Source organism: Poecilia reticulata, chromosome 20 (assembly GCF_904066995.2).
Source record: "Poecilia reticulata chromosome 20, P_reticulata-male-v2, whole genome shotgun sequence".
Classification (NCBI taxonomy): Eukaryota; Metazoa; Chordata; class Actinopteri; order Cyprinodontiformes; family Poeciliidae; genus Poecilia; species Poecilia reticulata.
In genome coordinates, this window is record NC_088849.1 from 23,125,252 (window position 1) to 23,147,588 (window position 22,337).

Here is a 22,337-nt window from a genome sequence, read left to right on the forward strand (position 1 = left end):
GCTTCTCCATGTTGGAATTTACACAGTAAATTCGAAGTGATTTCTGAAACGTATGTAAAGAAGTAACAATAAATCAATACCTCATCAAAAAGCATTTTAACCGAAACGGCTCAATTGGAATAATTGTGATAAATTAAGTATCAAAATAACCGTCTAATTTAGTAATCGATTAGTTGCTAACTGGAGTTTACAGACTTAAAAAGTACTGTATAAAAATATATACATTCTGCATTTAAGATGAACAAAAATAGAAAATATGTTGCATACAGAAAACAGTGGCTTTTACTTTCCAATAATAGGTTAATCAAATCAATAATCAACAGATTAATCCTACGCTGTATTGATATTAAGTCGATTAGAAAAGGCTGAGATTTTCACATGCTGGAAAAAAAAATGTCTTAGCTGCAGATACATCATTTATAAACGTTCAGTCAAGGAATGTTGTTACTGCATGTTATTTTTAAAATTATCTGATTAATTGCATCTTTTAATGTATTTCTAAAAGGCTTGATCTTTTTTTATTCAGTAATCTTAAAAAATACAGTTTTGATGCACTCATGTCAAACTATTATGTTGTTTTTTAGTAAAGAATATAGATATTTTTGTGTCCTACCTCATTATCTTGGCACAAAAATGTGCACACATTTGATCTAAACACTGAATTACACCCAACATCCATGTTTAATTCTCACCTGGCTTCGCTGTTCTTGTTTCCCTGCTTCCCCTAATCAGTTTGGCATTCATAGCAGGAGCCAAACCGTCTATTTCCGTCCCCACACATCACCTTTCCCAGGCTCCGGTTCCCAAAACAACAGGCCTTTATGTCGCCTCAGATGGAATCTAGCCTCATTGCACACAGAAGCCTGGAGGAGACAATACATGCTAATTTGCTAATGACATTACTGTGGAGGTTATTAAAGCGTCGACGGAGAGGCAGGAGGCGTCATCTTCAGGGGCAAGCTGCTCGATTGCTCCCAACCTGGACTCGACGGCGATATTGCGTCGGAGACGTTAATGCCACCGTTCCGACCTGAGGGAAGTGCCTCTTTTAGGAGCAATCACAATAATGGTCTCTCTGGTGGCCCATGGGCTAATCTGTTGGATTTCATTAACACCGCCGCGCAGACCCATGCACCTCCAAACACCAAACTCCACAAAGGTTGCTGTGACAACTATGGCGGTCACCATGGTGCTGGGATAATGACTTTTTTGGAAATACGGCGTTGCGACGGGCTTCTTTTTTCACAGGTGGGCACAATAAACAAAATGGTTTCCAGCTGGCTTCATTTTCATCCCTCTTCCTGCATCATGGAGATTTTTTTTTTGTTTCTGAAATGGAAAAAATGAGTCAGCAAGGCACCAAAAAACAATCTTACCAAGTTTTATTGTCTAGTTTCTAGTGCAAATATCTGTCTACACTCAAAATCATACAAAAGTAACTTTTCAGCTACATGTTGGGGGGGAAAAGTTTAAAAAAATGTTTTAGTTCCACTGGTAAATTATTTAACTTCTAACAAGACATTTTCCTGTGTTGTAGTTGCAATAATCTGCCAATGGATCAATATTTTGTCCTGCTGAAAAATGACTAGTTTTGTCTTAATTCAAGTGCACCAAGATATTTACACTTGGTAAGATTTTGTGTTTTTGCAGTGAACTCTTCAGACCAAAGATTCAGTTCATCCTGAATTGGTAACAGAACCATTATTTTATCAATATGCTAATAAAATGTGTCCTTCCTCACTAATATCTTACAAAATAAGTGATTTTTTTCACTGTTTCAAGGACTGGAAATTTCATAGTAGGGAAATTTAAAACGGCACCTCGACTGTTCGCTGACAGAAAGCTCTTTGGACTCCTTTTATGTTCGTATTGATCAGCAGCGCCATCTTCTATCGACCTTCCCGCCGCAATACCGCGTTTGATGGATTGATTGACAGCTTGCAGCAAGAGACCAATTTGTCAGGGAGCATTGGACCTTGTCAGAGAAGAAGTGGTAGATGGCCTCCGGTCCCAGGGGCGGTCCGGTTCGGTCCGGTTCGGCTGTGGGCTGTTCAAGCTGCTTGTGAGGCCAAAGTTTGAGCTAAAACTGATTCCTGATTCAAGACTTGCGTTTACTAAACGTAGTTCTTTTGTGTTTTTGCAAATATCTCCCACCCAGTTTGCAAAGTTTTACCAAATATGAGCAAAGTTTTTAGTTTTTTTGCTTTCTTCCTGAAGTGATAAAGTTATTGGTACAAAGAGAAACAAAACTAAAACATGTCAACCGTTTGCTGATGTGACCGGTGGATTTCTGCGTTGTGTGTGTTGTGTAGTGATCAAACAAACCACAAGACATCAAGTCCTTGTTTGGAGGCGGTCTCCGTTTATTTAATCTGTCAATCGGGAGATATTAGCATTAGCACCTAGCATGTGCTCCAGTTCTCCAACCCGATCTATACAAAATAATAGTTAGCATGCATCAAATGATATAAAGGTGTAATAGCAACTCAAATGAAAATATCCAAACACTTATCATTAATACAGAAGGAAAAATAAACATTTGAACAATATAAATGAAAGGATTACAATAGATTATAAAACTTGCCTCTCCCCAGTGGAACGAATAACAAAAGGGGAGAGGAAATTAATAACTTAATATTTATAATAGTCCTGGAGGACCCTGAACAAAAGAAGAAGAAAATAAGGCGGAGTTGGAGGACCAAACCTCTTATAGTAGACACAGAGGAACACAGCAACAGTCAAGTAGAAGCAGACAAATACATAAAAGAACACATTTTGTGGAAATATAAAACTATTAATATAGACCCAGTTACATAAAACTATTAATATAGACCCAGTTACACTGACAAAACTTAGAGGAAATTTGTCCACCTTAATACTTTTACACGTTGATCAAATCTTACCCGTTCACGTTTCATCGGCGTATTTTCTTCAGTAGTTTTTAATTTGAACTACAACTCACTCCACGACGAAATCTTTCAAAAAAATGTTTTACCTTTTTTTTTTTTTTTTATTGGGTGAAGAAGACATGTCTAACTTTGCTGTTGAGCTACAATTTCAATAGATGGATTAGAACATTTTTAGTGAATTTGCACCAAAAACAAACCAAAAGTAATCTAGTTTGAATTGGGTTATCAAAAATTATAATGAATTTGTACAAAAACAAACCGAAAAATACAAAATCCAACACCAGTAGACTTAGATTTATTTTAAATAAATATTTTTACATTTTATCTTGCTCCATAAAAACAACCAATATTGACTTTAATTGCTAAAACTGTTCAGGAATGCAGGTAGAGCACAAAAGGTGTCATTAAAGATTATTTTTCTCAAAAATATTTGAATTTGGGCCACATTAAACGTATAAATGACTTATAATGGTCTCATTTCGCATCACAAAAATATTTAAATCTCCCCTGTAGATGACAGGTGATTGCACTATACCACTGTTCTTTTTGCCTATAATTTTCACTTGTATTATAAGTTATGCAGATGACAGTGAAATAATCATTCGGCTATTTTCCCCCCTTGTTTGTAACCAGAGGTAAATCTTCCAAATGGCTGTGATTCAGCCGCTGCACATGATGATTTGTGGCCCCAGTGATTATACCTTCCTTCTGCTGGCAGAGAGAGACAGAAGAAAAGAGTAAAAATATTGTTACTCTGAAATGCCCCACTCGATGCCGGATTAATCATCGTCTGCCTTGTCTTTAGCATGGCTGTAATTGAAACATTAGCCGTTCAGGTCTATATGTGGAGTGTGGGCGGCTCGTGTGCGCCCTGCGGATTAGTTTTAATCAAAAACCCCGATCACAAGCCGATTCGTCTCGTATGTACTTCTACTTGTTTCTCTCCTTTGGTTCCCTTTGCAGTTCCTTCTTGTGTGTGCGCACACATGTTTTAGATTGCGTTACAGTCGCGCGTGTGTGTTTTTTAGAACCAATACTGTGATAACATGAGATCCATTAGCCGGCGCTATCGATGGTCTTTAAGTGATCTCCACAGCCAGAGAGTCTTTTGTTCACAAGCAACGCCATGTTTCTGGCGCCTTCCACCTCCAGTCCCAATCTTGGATACAGGCAACCAAAAGGAAGCATTCACTCAAACGTATTGACCGCCGTCATGAATTTTTCATTGGCTGCTCAAGGCGATGGGCTGCCAGCTGGGTGTGTTGAGAAAATGAGGCTCCCACTCAATACCAATGGCCGCACACACCCTCCTGTCCATTGCATTTTAAAGTTTATCTTCTTGAACCTTTTAAACACCTGAGTGATACTGTGCTTTAGAGGACCTGTCCACTTCTCTGTACCACTATGAATCACTCAACGTTGGAGCATAAAGCTGCCGTTTGCTCCTTTCTCCTTGGCAACAGCTTGAGCACTTACTCTCCCCCCTCTCCCTTGGTACTGTATGCTTTCCCAGCCCTCCATCTCTTTTCCATTTAATCCATAAAGTTACCTCTGAGCAACGTTGAAGAAACTTGTTGATTTTTGTACACATTTGCCTCCCCAGACAAAGTGTGTTTCTCCCTAGAGAAAATATACCTCCCAAAGCTACAGCCTACCAACCCGCCTGTCAGCAACATGCTGTGTTTTCCACTCAGATGCACCTCACAACCTCCCGTTTACCATCTCTGCAGTGCGTTGTCAGTTCTGAGTACTGACGGTATCAGAAAATGAGATGAAATGCATAGTGTGCAGATAAAGACGTCCGTTGTACCAGCTGTAGGATGGTTCTTTGCACCACCACTTGTTCCCAATAACTTGCTAAAACTCAAAACATTCAGTAAAATGTGTATTAAATAACTTATCTTTACCCACTTATCCATGCTCGGTTCTGGAGGGGCGGGTTCCAGTGTCCATTGGGTGAGAGGTGGAGGTACACGGGTTGCCACGGCAACACAGGGACACCTCCTCTGCTGAGGACAATTTAGAGTAACCTGTTAACAAGACGGTCATGTTTTTGAACTCTGGGAGGAAGCCCAGAGAAAACCCACACAGGTACAGAGAGAACATGCTAACTTTGTGAGAAACGGAAATTCTCATGGGAATATCAAGCTAACGACTTTATCGGCTAAAAGGCTACCAGGGTAAAGGGAACTCAGCTCCACCTGCTGCACCAAGGTGGATGGTTTTTTATTAATCCCCAGAGGGAAAATTGACATCAAGTAGTTTTTGATGCCAATAGTTGGCTTTCTTAGCATCTAGCTTGATTTAACATAAATAGCCACTTATTAGCTTCAGCATCCATTAGTAGAAACCTTGATCGGGATAAAAAAATTGTTAGCTCAAGGAATTGTTTGTGCTAGCAGATCTTAGCTTGTGTGGCTTTTAGCTTGAGAAGCTAAGGCAGTAATAGCATTTAGCATGCTCCGGCCAACAGCCGGTATGTTGGTAGGAAAAGTTGTTACTTTGAGTAGCGTAAATAGTTAATGGTCGAAAAAGGTGTTTGCTTCAGCTGTTAGCATGATTCTGCTAAGAATATGCACATTCAACAAAGTCGCTTTGAATGTTGTGTACAAACTCTGGAGAAAGATTTTTTGAAAAACAGATATTCTTATGGGACTATGAAGCTAATAGTTACCTTTCCTAACAGCTACTCTGTTAAAAAGGTTACAAGCTAATGAGCGCTCAGCTAAATCTGCTCCACTTTTCTAATTACTAGCTTGAGTAACTGTTAGCATAAGTAATTGTTGAAGCAAATAATTAGCTCTATTATCACCTAGCTTGAGTAGCATTAAACACGAATAGCTGCTGGCCGGATTAGCTGTTAGCTTCAGCATCCATCAGTGGAAATAACTATTACCATTTTAAAAAATCCTACTGGAGTAGCTGTTAGCAATAATTGCATTTAGCATACTTAGGCCAACAACTAGTATGCTGGTAGGAAAATTATTAGCTTGAGTTGATGGTAGAAATAACTTTTAGCTTTTTCTATCTTTTATACTTTAGCTTTAAAGTAACTGTTTTCTAGTATAAAGCTAAAAACAAAGAGCTATTTCCACCAAACAGCATTGAAGTAGCTACTAGCTACTTCAATGCTATTTTGGATCGTTCAAACTAAGGTCAGTCTGAATGCTGATGTGAAGATTATCATTTGTTTTGCTGATAACTACTGCACACAACCAACCTTCAAATATAACGTACATCCTTTTCGTAATTTTCCCTTTGCTTGAAAGATGAACCGAGGTGTTTTAAATTAGTTTTTGAAGAGCAATCAGACTTTTTCACCCTCAGTCTATTTTTTTTCATTCATAATTTCCTAATTTGTTTACTTTTTTATAACCGTGTTATTTATAGCCTCGAACTTGGAAGACCCTCACGCCATGAATTTCTTCTGCCTTACTCCTCGTCTTTGTTTCTGTCTTCACAGGACCTGCGGGAGGTCTGGCTCCACTACCCACCTCACCCCCTGCAGGTTGGTCGAGATGCGATTTATTATTGATGTTTATTTGGTTTCTGTTGCCTCTCATTAAAACTCACCTCATCCATTTGGAGAAAATTGTCTCCTGGTAACCCATAGGCTGTTATTTTTTGCAACGGCTGATATTCATTTTATAACTGTCAGTGTTTTCCACCAGCTTTGTTGTGCTGCTTTCCGGTTTTGGTCAAGACCTTAATCCTCTTTCTGATTTACTCTTCTTCAGCAACATTTCACTCTTTGCTTCTCCCTTTCACTCGCTCCGCGTCGTCACCGTCTCTGCTGTGCTTTGACTGCCACGCTCCGCGAAGAAACACTGAACATGTCAGCAGTGTTTGTTTGAAATTAGAATTTGGAAGACGAGATCAAAGATGCCATAACAGGATTACGATCCCGAATCACATGAGGTCTCCAGGGACCGCCAGGCATCTTTCTCTCTGATGTGTTTGTAGGAAGAAAGCGTTTCTTTCTCAGAGATTTGGGTTTAAGCTCTGTAAGTGCATGTGCTATAAAGTGTCTCAGCGTTTCCACATGTCTGTTTTTACATGTCTGGCCCAAAATAGCTCGTTTCTGTACATGTGTGGCTCCTCATCCGTCTATTTGTCACCTCTAAATGTTAAAGACTCAGAGAGAGAGCCTGGGTGTTTTTGTTGAGCTTGTCAGGGCTCAGGATTAACCGACTGCAGCCAGCACTCTGTTTTCCTAGTGAGCTGCACCGTCCCCAGCAGTGAGTACATGCAGCCCCGTGGGTCCACCCCGCGACCCGCCACTGCTCTGCGGTGCGAGGTCTGCTTCCATTAGCCACTTCAGAGCAGGAGCCTCATTACTGCACTGGATGCTGCTGCTGTCTCCTCTGGGTGGTCCCCTGACATTGGGTTGGTAAACTGCTCCAACTGCATGGCAGCTTGATAGCATCCTGCCCTTTAAGCTCAGTAATAATCAGCATCGTATATAACTTTACATTTTTTTTTGTGTGTATTTTTTATTTTTCTGGGACTGCTTTTGATCAATACTTCAACAAGTTTTCTGAAGCTGTTGTTTTTCCAGCTTTTTTTCTGTCCAGTTCTTGTACGTGACCTGAACTCAAGTTTTCTCAAAGTGAGTTCTGGATCCAAAAGTAATAAGAACTTTTAACCATTTGAGATTTATTTTAGACAATACAACATTTTCTGAGTAGTTTTTACCATACCTGCTTTTGCCATGGCTGTTAGCTGTTTTTATGCTGTGGCTACCTTCCATAACTGTTTGTACTGTAGCTAGCTGTTAGCTTGAGTCACATATAAGTAGCTTTTACTGATTCTTATTTGCTTTTATATACACAGGGTGTTTGTTAGCTTTCTCTACTATGTTTGGGTAAATGTTAAGTTCAGTATCTGTTAATAGACGTTAGAATGAATAAGATTTAATTTGATTGGCTATGAGACATGAGCGCTACGACGCTCGCGCTGGGTTTACACCTGTGCGGCAGTGAAGGAGACCTGCTGCTGCTGTGCAGAACTACACAGGTGTGTTAGAATCATGGCAGCAAAACGCAAAGAACTTTTCACAGTTTTTCCCCCAAACTAACAGACTGAGTTGAGTAAAGCTGTTGGATGCAGATAATGCTAGCTAAAGGATGACTAGCTAATATCAATACAGCACATTAAGCTTGTTAATAAGTAGCCTGTAGACTACTGGTGTTGTTGTCTATGTCCAGCTACGATTCATTTTGCCCCCAAAAAAGTTGGAGACAGGGAGTCTCTTAAGAATCCTCAATCCCCCCCACCCCCTCCCCCCCACCCCACCCCACCACACACACACACACACACACACACACACACACACACGCACACACACACACACACACACACACACACGTCGTTCAACCAGCCAGCCATTTGTAATCATAGGGGGGGCCCAGAAAATGTTTGGAAACCACTGGCTTAAGTAATAGTTGTTAGCATAAATAACCTTTAGCTTATCTGGATGATGGCAAGAGTGAGTTTAAGTTTGTTTAGCTAGTAGCATGAATGACCTTTAGCTTGAGTAGTGGTTAGCATAAGTAACATTTTGCCTATCTAATATCATGAGTTTTAGCTTGTTTAGCTAATAGCATAAGTGTGTTTTAGCTTGTTTAGCTAGTAGCATGAGTGACCTTTAGCTTAAGTAATAGTTGTTGGCATAAATAACCTTTATCTTATCAGGATGATGTCAAGAGTGAGTTTAAGTTTGTTTAGCTAGCAGCACGAGTAACCGATAGTGTGAGTAGTAACTGTTAGCTTAAATAACCTTAAGCTTGATTAACTGGTAGCTTGAGTGACCTGAGTTCATTGTAGCTCAAATAGCTACTGTTTGTTAGCTTATGTTAGTTGTATTTTAGTTTAACTGACTTTAAACTGCAGAAATTGTGTCTGATTTAGTTCCAGACAGTGAGGAAAAAACGGTGGATGTACTTTTATTATTTGTTGTGTGTAAACTTCTTGTTTCAACTGCAGATAATCACCTCAGAAAGCCAGAACTCACTTGTACTTTATTGAAGATTTTGGTCTGTGCTTCATTATCATGATGAATTGACCAGTAGCAGTGAAGTTGTTCAATAATAAAATTGTAAAAAATAAAATAAAATCAACCCCAGAAGAAAAGCAAAGGACTCTGAGGATAGTTTGCAGAAGCTGTAAAGCGAGTGTCATTATTCACTCTAATTGTGTGTTTGCTCCAGTAGCTGTTTGCTTAGCTGCTCTCATAAGCTTTAGCAATGAGACTTTCTGAGTGTGTGTAACTCTAGTTGAATAGCTCACCAGCTGCTGGAGAGCTAACAATTTAACTTAATTAGCTAACTAATTTTAGCTTGGTTAGCTGTTAGCTTTGGTTGCGACATTAAACTTTTGGAAACCTGCAACTGCTTGTATAACTTTGCTCAACCCTGAAGACCTGACAGTGGAAACGGATCTATTTTTATAGATTGTATCTCTATCTGACATTAATCAGACCAAATCTTTATTGTTTTAGGTTGGTTGGTATTGCCAAAAGTTTTTCTATTTGATGAAGTGTAAAATTTTTAGGCAGGTGTTCACTTTGACTATATTATCAGTAACTTCAAGCTGTAGAAATGTGAATACTTATTGGGTTTAAACATGGCAGGTGATGTGGATTTGTTTAATGATGGAGGACACGGTCCAAGGAGATCAATACCTTATATTAAGTTGTGCATAATTATTACGCAGCTTCTCTTCCTCAGGCAAAAATGAACCAAAAAACTGACTGACTGAAATGTCAAAAAGTGGAAAAAAGGCTTTCATAGGAATGCTGCGCTCTTAAAATTGCTAATATATGGGTGTGTGATCACAGGAACATCAAACATTTAGTTGTAAGTATGCAAAAAAAAATGCTAATTAGCTGCCAAAGACTTGAGAAGAATCAAACATGAAACTACGAGGAGTCCATTCTCCATCGTTCGTATTCCAGAAATGCAACGTTGTTCAGAGTTTAAGGTAAGGCAGAGCGGAAAACCGAACACCCAGAACTATCTGAAGGCAGATTTTTCAAAGGTTTTATGGACTGATGACTGGAGATGTGCCGATCTGGTGTTTTTTCCTGCCGATACCGATCACCCATGAGGGCCGATCACCGATACCGATCACATAATTATTATTTATTTTTTTATCATAAACACTACCGGTTACATTATGTGGAAAAGGAACCATGAATTCACCTTAATTTAGACAAAAACTTGTTTTTAATAACTTTTTCCAAGAAGAAAACTGAACAAAACAGGCATTGTGCAAATTGTACTGCTATCAGTAATACTATCTTTAACAGACTGATAACATATGGAGGCTCTGAAGAGGCTAAATAATGCAAAGAGCCAAAATAAAACCTCTCAGCATTGCCAAAAAAAATTCAAGTATAAAACTTAACATTCAAAGGCAAATACAGGATACATTACAATAAATAATCCAGAGTTACTGAATGAAAACTTCCTGTTAGCATGGCGGCTAGCTGATTACTGTTAGTTCTGAGTGGCTGTTTCTGACTGAGTGGAGTAATTATGCAGAACAGGGAGGAGATCGATTATTTTTTCAGAGATTATCTGACTCATGTTAGGACAGCGAAAGTTTTAATACGTATGTAAAATGTATTTTTTTAGGTTAGATGCTGCAGCTTTAAGCAGAGGTTCGGTGTGAGAGTCACTACCAGGTGGAGAGGAAGCGAAGCTCCGTCTGTGAAATATTACTACCTGTAGTGTAGCAGTGGTTCAACAGCGAGAGCAGAACCAGCGTCTTACATCGCAGCTCGAAGACTTAAATAATTTTGCGGGTTATTTGTTAGCTTTCTGACCGTCATGCTAATCCGGGTGAGTGTTTGTAGCTGTGCGCTGCTTTACCTGCTATCTGATCCTCCATGTGTCTTTTTTACTGCAGTGAGCCTCGATTTAGCCAAACTCCGTCAAGTATGGCATTGTTTTTATGTCGTATTAGCTTCGTTGTATTGATGCATTTTGACCTGCTTCAATTTTCCGCCGCAACAATCAAACGTCCCAAATCACTCAGTGCGTTATAGTTATAGTTCCACATCGCTTAGGATTTGTTGCTGCGCGTTTGGGCAGAATGAAGGAAAGAGGAGACCAGCTGCACAGGCAGGCTGAGAAATGATATGCAGGTGATCGGCAACAAGAGGCCGTGATCGCTGATCACCGATCATGCACTTTTTCACGAAAATCGGCCGATTATGATCGGTGGCCGATCGATCGGCACACCTCTAATTGATGACAGAAACTCTTGACGGATCAGATGAATGGAGCTCAAAACAGGAAAAAGTCTGCATCATTCATGAAGACCGTGATTTTTAATGCAGGACAAAACTCCATTTCATACGTTGAAGTTTCTGAGTGCGTGACTCGCCAGCAAAGAGGCTAAAGATGAAAATCCGTAGGTTTTTTTTCCACCTTATGAATCTATTATTTTTAAGTTTCCTTATAATTGTGCACAAATACCTTTAAAACCTCGTTCATATGCACCAAATAAAAAGACACATCCACCTTTTCTCTCTCTCTTCACAGTTAAATCCGACCAAACTTTTCTGAAATCATTTTTATTTTTAGTTGTTGTGTGTAAACGTCTGGTTTCAACTGCAGATATTCGCCTCAGAAAGCCAAAACTCACTCGTACTTTACTGAAATTTTAGTTCCAAGCTTCATTATCATTCATAGTTATGAATTAACTGGGAGCCGTGTGGTTGTTCAATACCAAAATTATTAAAAAATCAACCCCAGAAGCAAATCAGAAGACCTTGTAAAGATAGTTTGCTGAAGCTATGAAAGAGTCATTATTCACCCTCTTTTTTTAAATCAAGGCTAAACACACGTTTCTTTTTTGAGTTGCCTTAAATGGAACATCATTGATTTAATCTGCATTCCAGTTTTTCATTGCTTTCTTTGCAACACTGCAGTGTGATGTTGTGTCTTCATCATGTGAAGCACGTTGGATTGCCTTGGCGAAATGTGCAATACAAATGTGCGTTCAGTGAAATGAGTTCTGCACCTCGTTGTGCTGAAACGCCACTCGGAGTGGAAGAAACCAGGAGTCGAGCAGCAACATGGAAAATCACGTTAGGGGCAAAAACTTCAATTTTGGAGACTTTAAATGTGGAAAGAAGAGGAAAGAACACTACGAAGGCATTTTGGATCATTAAAATCGGCGTGAAAAGTGATGCCATTGGCCGGTCAAACAGAAGACGAAGAAATGTCCGCCATCTTTTTGTTGTTGTTGTTGTTGTTTCCCTGTTGGTGATGCAACGACCAGCAGCTCTCGGCAAAACCCAAACCTGTTCCAGAACCGGTTCTCTCTGCGGGATCGCGCTGTTTTGGAAGGAAATGCCCTAAAACTTAGCCAAGTTATAGTTTTAAGGCAATTGTACCAAACTACAGGGAACATATGTCTTTAGAAAAGTTTGACATCCTCATCCTCACATCTAGAAAGTAGAAGGAATTTGTTTAATCTCACCCGACCTTGGACAGGAAAAGTTTAGTCTGGGTTAATGGGACACTTTATGCAAAATTAACCGTTTGCAGGTTTTTCTATTCCGTTTGGGTTTCTACAGCTTCTGAAAACAAACGCTTGCACTAAACCACCCAGCCGGGTTTTGGCAGTAAGTTTATCTTTGAAAATGAGTCATTTCACAAACATTTGAGGTAACAATCAACGGGCGCTGAGCCGTTACCTAGCAACCTTAAAGAAGCCCACCCCCGTTACCTAGCAACCGAAGCAAAGCTCCAGCACCTTTGGTCAGCTGGTTGTACCGCTGTTCAGTGGCTGCTGGACGTGATTTATTGTTGCATTACCATCCAGAAACCACTTTCTGTATTCTGGTTGTGCAGAAGGCTCCACTTCTGCTTTTCAAAGCTGTACGGTTGTATAGTTTTGCTTCTGTTTGCACCCATTTCCATGTGAGTGCATCTTATTTGGACTTAAAGTAAAGAGGTCCTAAGACATCTCGACTAAAGTCTCATTATCTAACAATGATTTTCTTTTTTTTTAAAATGTAATTAACATGTTTTCTCACGTAGATCTGTTCTAACCTGTTCAAGGAAACATGATGGGTCACCTTTAATGTCGCGTAACGTGACAAAGTTTGGTCTTTTCATGCAGCGGATCTAAAACTAAGGTTTGATCTCCATCAGTTCCATCACTTTTTACCAGTTTGCATCCAAACTGGTCCAGACTCTCCTGGTTTTCTGGCGTCTTTTCCTCTGTGTGTGCGCGAAGAAACATCACACGCTGGAATCTGAAACAATCTAAAGCCGTTCTTCCCTCGTCATTATAAACATATTTTTTCACGAGTGTTGAAAGCTCCCAAAGTTACAACATGAAGCCCAGAAATTGTTGCTGAAGGGTAACAAGGTGTAACCTAATTTCCTTCCCCACCAAGACGGGGAGGAAGAAGTGAAAGAGGAGCTGCCCTAATGAGGTTTGAGCTGACGGCGGTGGCAGCTCGCCACGGCATGTGTAATTGCGCGTGCACACATCTTTGGCATGCGCCGGGCTTGCCACCGCCGCGCCCTGCGGAGGGATGTGGGGCGCCTCGCGGTTTACAGGCACTTCCTCGTGTTTCCAGTTGATCCCACCAACACCCAGCGCACAGACAAGCTCTCCAGAATAATTTAGCGGAACGTCATTTACGTCGAGTGCGGATTACAAAACTTCTCCTTCGGTTTATCAGGGGGGTACACGAGTGCCGCAGCTCTGATTCCTCCTTCGTTTTGGACTCTGAAAGTGATGCTTTGAAGGCGTTTCAAGCATTTTTATATTTATTTATTTCTTCATTGCTTCTGTTGATTCCCCCCCCTCTCCTCCTCATCCTCTCTTTGCTTCGTTTGAAGCCTTGCTCCTGGCCATTCCCCCTGAAGGGTAGCCAGCTCCTGTGAGTCCTGAACTCGTCAGATGTTGTTAGTTGTGATTCATGACATTTAAACGCCTCGCGTTAATTAACAGAGGGAATTTATATATATATATAAAAAAGAGAGAGAGGCAGGAATGAAATGTTTCTCGGTACGTGCCGGAAGATGGAACCATGACATTACCGGCAGCGCTCCAATTAAAATGCTCGGTTTAAAAATACATCTCTGCTCGCCGGCTTGCCATGGGAGACTTTGAAAAATGATGCTTTAAGAGAGCGCAGACAAAAAGAAATGTTGGGAAAATAAAGGATCTTCTGAAGAGCCTTGATCTGGTGTGTTTGGGAGAACAAAGCAGCAGAAGGTCAGATAAATGTGCTTCAGTTATCTTTGAATGTCCTCGAGAAATTGCATGGATTTCTTCTGGAAAATATGTGTTGGTCAAGCTAACAGTTGCTCCACACAGAGACCAATTAGACGATTCCAGCAGCTTAATTAATGCCCCCGTAAGAACGTCTGCATGCATTTACTTATTTACACTTTTTGACTGTTTAAGCATCACAATTCCTCCTTTGATGAGCTTGGTCATGAGCAAATATTGTGGTGAAAGACTGAGATGCATTTTATCTTTATTACATGCAAAATAACAATGAAAGTCACAGTTACTCAAACAATTAATCGTGATTAATTGTTGAGATCAGCAAATTTAGTGATTTAATAATTAACTAGAGCGTACACTCAAAGGCAATTTTGCTAAAAAAGAAAAATTAAACCAAAGCTGTACAAAGAAGAAAACACCTTTGTGTGTAAAAATATGTCTTGGCCAAAACTCCTTAGTTTCACTCGGCGCAGATTCACTACAGGAACATTATAGCATTTTAATCAATAAAACGTTTTTTCTTATTTAACCTTCCTGTAGCTTTAGTGCGACGCTCATGAGGAGCGCGGCGAATGTCACGGTCGGTATTGTTCCGTCAGACCGTCAGTGCCCGGAACCACACAAAGGAAAAACAAATAATAAAAAAAACAAATCTAGAGTCGCAGGAGAGTTGAGGAAAGAGTTTGTTTGCATCTCTTAATGTGTTTCTGATATTATATCATAAAAGGATTAAGTCAATGCATGAAAAATCTGTAGGATAAGCCATTTTCTTCACCATTAATCGATTACCAAAATAATTTTTAATTGGAGCGGTGGCTCCTCGTCTTTGATGAACAGGTGACTTTCTGTACTAGTGAGTCACCAGATGAATCGACTGTAAGAAACGCCAGAGAGGTAAAAGGAGCTGATTGACTGAATGACTGAGCGTCTCCATCTGCTGCAGCTCTTCTGTTTGATTAGAGGTAAAAATATGCAAACGGCACCAAGCACAGCACGGCACTGGGAGGACTGGGAGGAAGGGTTTTATATGATGAAGACGTTTCTTCTTCATCACCAGCCCAGCGGGCTATCTGAGCGTAAAAACCGTTTCAACTGAGGAACGCCTGAAAGGAGGCATGGACTCATCCATCCATCCATCCATCCATCCATCCATCCATCCATCCATCCATCCATCCATCCATCCATCCATCCATCCATCCATCCATCCATCCATCCATCCATCCATCCATCCATCCATCCATCCATCCATCCATCCATCCATCCATCCATCCATCCATCCATCCATCCATCCATCCATCCATCCATCCATCCATCCATCCATCCATCCATCCATCCATCCATCCATCCATCCATCCATCCATCCATCCATCCATCCATCCATCCATCCATCCATCCATCCATCCATCCATCCATCCATCCATCCATCCATCCATCCATCCATCCATCCATCCATCCATCCATCCATCCATCCATCCATCCGATTCCACTTTCATGCCATCTCTTCCATCCTTTAATCAGTTATTTTTCATCCATTCATCCATCAGCACCATCTGTCTGATGCTAAGGTTTAACGGGTCCAAAGTGAAACCCGGGTTTCCCCTCTGTGTCTCCAGAACCTTTCTGGACCCCAGTGATGTTTGTAGTCCTTCCACAGGTTCTAGATTGACCTGTTGTCTTCAGATCAGGAGAGACGGTTGAAGTCGTCTTCGTCTTTCAGGTTGATGACCTTTGACCTCAGACCCTGAGGATCTAACTCTCGTCTCTTTTTCTTAATTAAAAGTCGTCGGAACAAGAACTGTAATCAGTAATCTGGTGCATTCAGATGGATTTATTTTTGTCTTTCTGTTGATGTTCAACAACATGGAGGTTGTGCAGATTCATGACCTTTGACCTCGTTCCTCCGTCTCTGAGCCTCACCTCTCAATCTGTCGTCTCTCCAACCAGGTGCAGGAGCCGCAGTCGGACCGGCAGCTGATTGAAACGTCTCCAGTTCTTCAGAAACTCACCAGCTTCGAGGATTCTATCGGAGTTTTGTTCACGCATGTCCGCCTGTTGGCCCGAGCGTTCACCTTGAGGACAGTGGGCTTCAACCACCTCACGCTGTGAGTAAACTGCCGACTATAGATGATTACTCACAAAGAGCCTGTGAAGGTTTCATCTGACCAGGTCTGTCTTACGGCGTTTCCTAGAACAGTTTGTGATGTGCTTCTTTAGGACATGAATTACATTAAAACTGTGATTTGTATCTCTAAGCTGCTCACAGTAACTGCATTTAGTCGTGTTTTTAAATTTATTGATATTCTCTTTGGAAAACTTAGAGGAGAAAATAGTAAAAATAGCAATCCCAACAATACAGACAGTTTTAGGGGTTTCAAGCACAATTAATTGGAATATAGGGTCCAAGCTTTTACTCAAGGGAGAGTAGCTTTACTAAAACTAAAACATAATTTACTCAAGTAAAAAGTAGAGGTGTGCCGATTGATCGGCCACCTATCATAATCGGCCGATTTTCGTGAAAAAGTGCATGATCGGCGATCATTGGCTCTTGTTGCCGATACCGATCACCTGCATCTCATTTCTCAGCCTGCCTGTGCAGCTGGTCTCCTCTTTCCTTCATTCTGCCCAAACGCGCAGCAACAAATCCTAAGCGATGTGGAACTATAACTATAACGCACTGAGTGAATGGGGAAGTTTGCGTGTTGCGGCGGAAAATTGAAGCACGTCAAAATGCATCAACACAACGAAGCTAATACGACATATAAACAATGCCATACTTGACGGAGTTTGGCTACATCGAGGCTCACTGCAGTAAAAAAGACATATGGAGGATCAGATAGCAGGTAAAGCAGCGCACAGCTACAAACACTCACCCGGATTAGCATGATGGTCAGAACGCTAAACAAATAACCCGCAAAATTATTTAAGTCTTCGAGCTGCAATGTAAGACGCTGGTTCTGCTCTCACTGTTGAACCACTGCTACGCTACAGGTAGTAATATTTCACAGACGGAGCGCCGCTTCCTCTCCACCTGGTAGTGACTCTCACACCAAACCTCTGCTTAAAGCTGCAGCATCTAATCTAAAAAAATACATTTTACATACGTATTAAAACTTTCACTGTCCTAACATGAGACAGATAATCTCTAAAAAAATAATCGATCTCCTCCCTGCTCTGCATAATTACTCCGCTCAGTCAGAAACAGCCACTCAGAACTAGCAGTAACCAGCTAGCCGCCATGCTATCAGGAAGTTTTCATTCAGTAACTCTGGATTGTTTATTGTAATGGATCCTGTATTTGCCTTTCAATGTTAAGTTTTATACTTGAATTTTTTTGGCAATGTTGAGAGGTTTTATTTTGGCTCTTTGCATTATTTAGCCTCTTCAGAGCCTCCATATGTTATCAGTCTGTTAAAGATAGTATTACTGATAGCAGTACAATTTGCACAATGCCTGTTTGTTTAGTTTTCTTCTTGGAAAAAGTTATTAAAAACAAGTTTTTGTCTAAATTAAGGTGAATTCATGGTTCCTTTTTCCACATAATGTAACCGATAGTGTTTATGATAAAAAAAATAAAAATAATAATTATGTGATCGGTATCGGGTATCGGTATCGGCAGGAAAACACCTGATCGGCACATCTCTAGTAAGTCAACTCAAGTACTGAGTAACTGATCAAAGCTAATAATTACGTCATCAGACAAACCAAAATATGAAGTCAAGGGAAAATGTTGGTATTTTAAGAACAAAAATGACAATAATTTATATTATAAGTAAAATAATTTCCAAATCAGTTTCTTTCAATAACAAATATTAAATTAAAACAAAAACTGCAGGACTGTGTCTGGTAAAGTTTGTCAATCAGTGGGTCAAAAATCCAGAAATTTTACTCAAGAGTAGAAATACTTCATAATAAAATTATTCAAGTAAAAAGGACAGCGTAGTAAAAATACCCCTTAAAGTTATTTTTAAAGGTTACTTGGGGTAAATGTAACTGAGTGAATGTGACCAGTTGCTTCCCAGCTCATCTTGAACGTCCTGTCAGGTGAAAGACGGCGCACCTTTTATGCTTTTTTGTTTTTCTGGCAGCAGGCCTGATCCCGTCCAATAGAAGCAAAACCCAGGAGACTTTTAAGCCTCCATATCTGTATTCTGTCTCCTAACTGCGAGGCTGTAACCCCAATGCCCCATGGGAAATGCGGTTTTGATTCACTGGATTGTCCTGGACTGAAGGTTTTCTCTTTTCATTTATTTCAGCCACATCTCTCACTCCTCTCTCTCTCCCTCTCTGTCTGTCTCCCTCGCTGTCGTGCTTCAGTCCACCTAGTGATTTCTTGGAGTCTTACTTAAATCATTCTTTTTGATGCAGATTTAATTAAGGCTGGCTTCGCTATACATCCTCGGTGCGTGCTGCGCTCAGAGAGGGAGAGAGCGGCCATGCACATGTGGTTTCTGCTCTGTTTTTCTCTGTTAATTGCGGCGTCTCGCAGCAGTGCTGCAACGCCCCTGACTTTGAAAATGTGTGGTTTTTTTTTTTTTTTTTTCCTTCCTGCGCCGTGACGTTTATTCGATAGTCGGAGGGGAAAAAGTTGCAAACTTTCTATAGGAATTGATCTGTCGTTGTTGTGTAGCTGTCCTCATTTATTCATACCATGTAATTTTAAAAAAAATTTCAATTTTCATTAACCTGCCTTCCGGCTAATGAGGCTCTCCTCCAGAATTTTATTATTTTTTCCTCCATTCAGACTTGGAGAGGCTTATTTGCAATAGACGCTCGGCTCACTTCGGAGCTTTCCAACTCTACACAATAGTGGGTTTGACAGCTAAAGCAAATTAGGCTTGGCAGCGCGCGTTTGATATCTTATTGGCAGGTTGCGCTCTGTAATTGCTTGCTTAGGTTGGCCACAAGGACACTTCTCTGTGTGTTAGTGCACACCGTCTGCACACACACACACACACACTCCTGAGCATGCTCTAATCCATCACTTAAATGTCAAACCTCTCTCCAGTCGGGGTCAGTCGAGTTGATTAGAGGTCCAGAGCTTTGTCTCCTCCTGAGCTTTACTTTGAGGACTTTCCAACTCAAGGTTGTAAGCGATATTTTCCAACTCAACGGCGAAGGTTTCTACTTGTTTCAGCCGAATCCGATCGCCTGTCCTGCAGCAAAACGAGAGGGGAAAGAGCCGATACGTTTTTAATTTATGTTCATCAGCTCGTTGGTAGCCGAAGGCGCGTTGACCCAAATACAGCGAGCGACGGCTGCCCACGAGGACCAAAGGTCGCGGCGAAGTGGGTCACGGTGTGGAGATGGAGCGCAGAACGAGGTCAGAGAACGGAGAGGAGAGTCAGACGATAAGGAAGGATGTGGAGATGGGACGGCGGGCGACCTTTGGCCTTTCACTTTGAGGAGGGCTGGAGGACAAGCTGACCTACATGGTGAAGAAGATGCAAGAAGAAACACAGGAGAAGTCGTGGAGCGCTGCAAAAACACAATTTTACCAAGTAATTTTGACAATATCTGGAAGAATGAAGAAAAAAAGGTCGACTGCAGACTCAGTTCCTCCTTCTAAGGGATTATTTCTCAAAATGTTAGTTTTCAGCCACATTCTGGCTAAATTAAAAACATGATATTCTTGTAATTAAACAGAAATAATCTTCGCCTGGCCCTAAAACAGAATAGGGATTTTTCAACTGAATGTCACTTTTTAGAAGTATTTTCTGTCATTTCTTTTTTAGAAAAGAAATCGAACAGAAAAAAGTTTAGATTAAAATTGTGTCTGGTAGGAAAAGTGATATTTTATTTTTACACCATATAGTGTCAAAAATGTGACCAAAAAAGTGAAAACAATATAAATCTGTAATGGAGGGGTGAATACGTTTTCACTGCACTTCAGATGAAGTCGAGTGTTTATTTATGCGCTGCACATTTTCTAAAGAACTCTCAATTCCCAGCCAACAAATTGCCCAAAGTAGTTGCACTTGAATTGGACACAAGTGTCCATACAGAACCAGAACATTATTTTCCTCAGAGCCACGAGGAAAATGATTTTAAAGAAAAGAGAAAAAAAAATGGAGAGGCCTTTTCTTTTTGATTGGGCGGCCTTATTTCTGCCTGCTCAGAAGTGCTGTTAGAGGCATTTTAGATCAAATTCAAAGGTGAATAAAGACCTCGGCTCCACACTTTACCTCAATTTCCTCCAGCTTTTCTGGAGAATTGTCGCTGAAGCGAATAAAGGAGGCTCCTTTTGTGCAGCTGCACACATTCCTCTCTGACCCGCTCTATCTCCTCCTTTTTTTGTCCTCCATCTTTTCCCCTTATTCACTTCCTTTCTGGCTGTCACCCCGCTGCTTCCTGCCCGCCTCAACCTCCTGTTGGAAGTGAAATCAGCATCTTTTCGCTCCCCTCTCGTCCTGCGGCTCTGGGTTTTCAGAAATCAGGTGTTTCCGACGTTCAACCCTGAAAGTCTGGGGAGGATTTCTCCCGAGTCTCGCTCGTTCTCCGCCTCGGCGTTTCACGCTCTCATGAGCCGTGGCGGAGCCTTTTCATTAAGAAGCCCTCTGATTATTTTTAATGTGGGCATCAAGCGGTGTCCCTCTCCCCCAACGGCTCGCCGTCCTGGACCTCAAAGACGCAGTAAAAGGGGAAGAAAAGTGGCTCCAACTTAAAGCTTATCCTCCGCTCTTACATAAGCTCCACTACAGTCTTTAAATTAAAATCAACTTCTTTATTTTTCCGGTTTTAAACATTCAAATTGCATCCGACTTTAATTCCTCTCCAGTTTTTTAAATGGACTAATCCTCCTGCGGTGCTAATGCGGTAAACTTCGTATCAAACGGGAAGTTTAAAAGTCGGTTATTTATCAATTTAATTGTAGCTGGAAATGTTTCAGAGGGACAAAAACACACAGATCCCAGTTTAATTATTCAGTAAGCAAAGATGGAGTGAACATTTTACAGTATGTTAAGGAAAAACTAAGTACACTCTCTTATTTAGCAGTCTGTTGAACCAACATTTAGCAGTTTTGTCTCTTAAAGGAGCAACGTCATGTAAAATCGACTTTTTTATTTTCTTTTTTTAGCTTTCCCTCCTCAAAAACAAACCTTTTTTCATCCATGTTTGAGAAATCCTATCATGTCCATGGCAACATTCAGCTGTGCAAAACACCTGGGTGGACCTAGCCCCGCCTCCAAGGACAAAACTCCTCCCCACCACTCAGCTCCTTCAAACTAGCCAGCAGCAGTTAGCAAACGCCTTATAGGAGCTGCTTCTCACTGAAACGCTGGTAAAAAGGTTGTTAAAGGGTTAATAGAGAAACTATGTTCATGACTTCCTGGAGGCGGAGTTTCAGAAAGAATAGAAGTTTCTTAAGTAGCTGCCAGCTGGATAAGCCACTTCATTGAGTGGTGATAGTCTAAGCTAAAGTAGCCATTAGCTTGAATTACCACTTTCCTAAAAAGGTTGTAACGGTGTAGTCCAAGTAGCCATTAACTTGAGTACTTCTAAGTTTGAGTAATTGACAGTTTTAGTAGACATTAGCTTGCATAGCTGCTAGCCTGGTACTTAGCTTATAAGTTACAGCTAGGTAATTTATAGCTTGAGTAGCTTTTAGCTTTAGTGAGTATTATTACAACAATTAGGAATCTGAAAGCTTCATTAGCCGTAGCTTTACTTCATCAAGATATCTTAATGATTCTCCAAACTATAAATAGTTCGCTCAACTTCTACTGCAGTAAATATGAGCTTCTGCTTTAAATCCCAAAGAAATGCGTCAGACCAAGAGAGAACTTTAAAATCAATGTGTTTGGCTTTGAATTTAAACATAACCACCACACTTTCTGGACTTGGCAACAGAGCAGTACAAAAACAGAAAGTAAATAAATTCACAATTTAAGGCTAATTTAAATTCATACAGCAAGCACCGCTTTAAAAATGTGATTTCAAACTCTCGTTTCTTTGAAATCCGAAACCCTTATTTTTCAGATTTAATTGTGTGCTTTGGTCCACATTGAAAACAGTTCAGATTCCTGCACCAAGGCCAATTTTACTTAAAAAAATCGAGACAAAAACACAGGATAGTCGGCAATAAACTACAAAATATGACCTTTTTTAAATAATTTAAGGCAAATAGGAATGTTCTAGTCCTCTGCCAGGCTGATTCTCATTGAACAC

At 40.6% G+C, this 22,337-nt stretch overlaps 1 protein-coding gene across 2 annotated transcripts in view; it reads left to right on the forward strand.

The window, feature by feature from the left end:
• The window catches only part of drosha (drosha ribonuclease III), a 138,173-nt gene that overhangs the window by 83,779 nt on the left and 32,057 nt on the right, over positions 1–22,337 (forward strand). For both annotated transcript variants that reach the window (XM_081601525.1, XM_008396408.3), the window contains exons 24-25: positions 6,373–6,417; positions 16,116–16,273. In XM_081601525.1, coding sequence (XP_081457651.1) covers positions 6,373–6,417; positions 16,116–16,273 — 203 coding nt within the window. The remainder of the gene's footprint in view (positions 1–6,372; positions 6,418–16,115; positions 16,274–22,337) is intronic.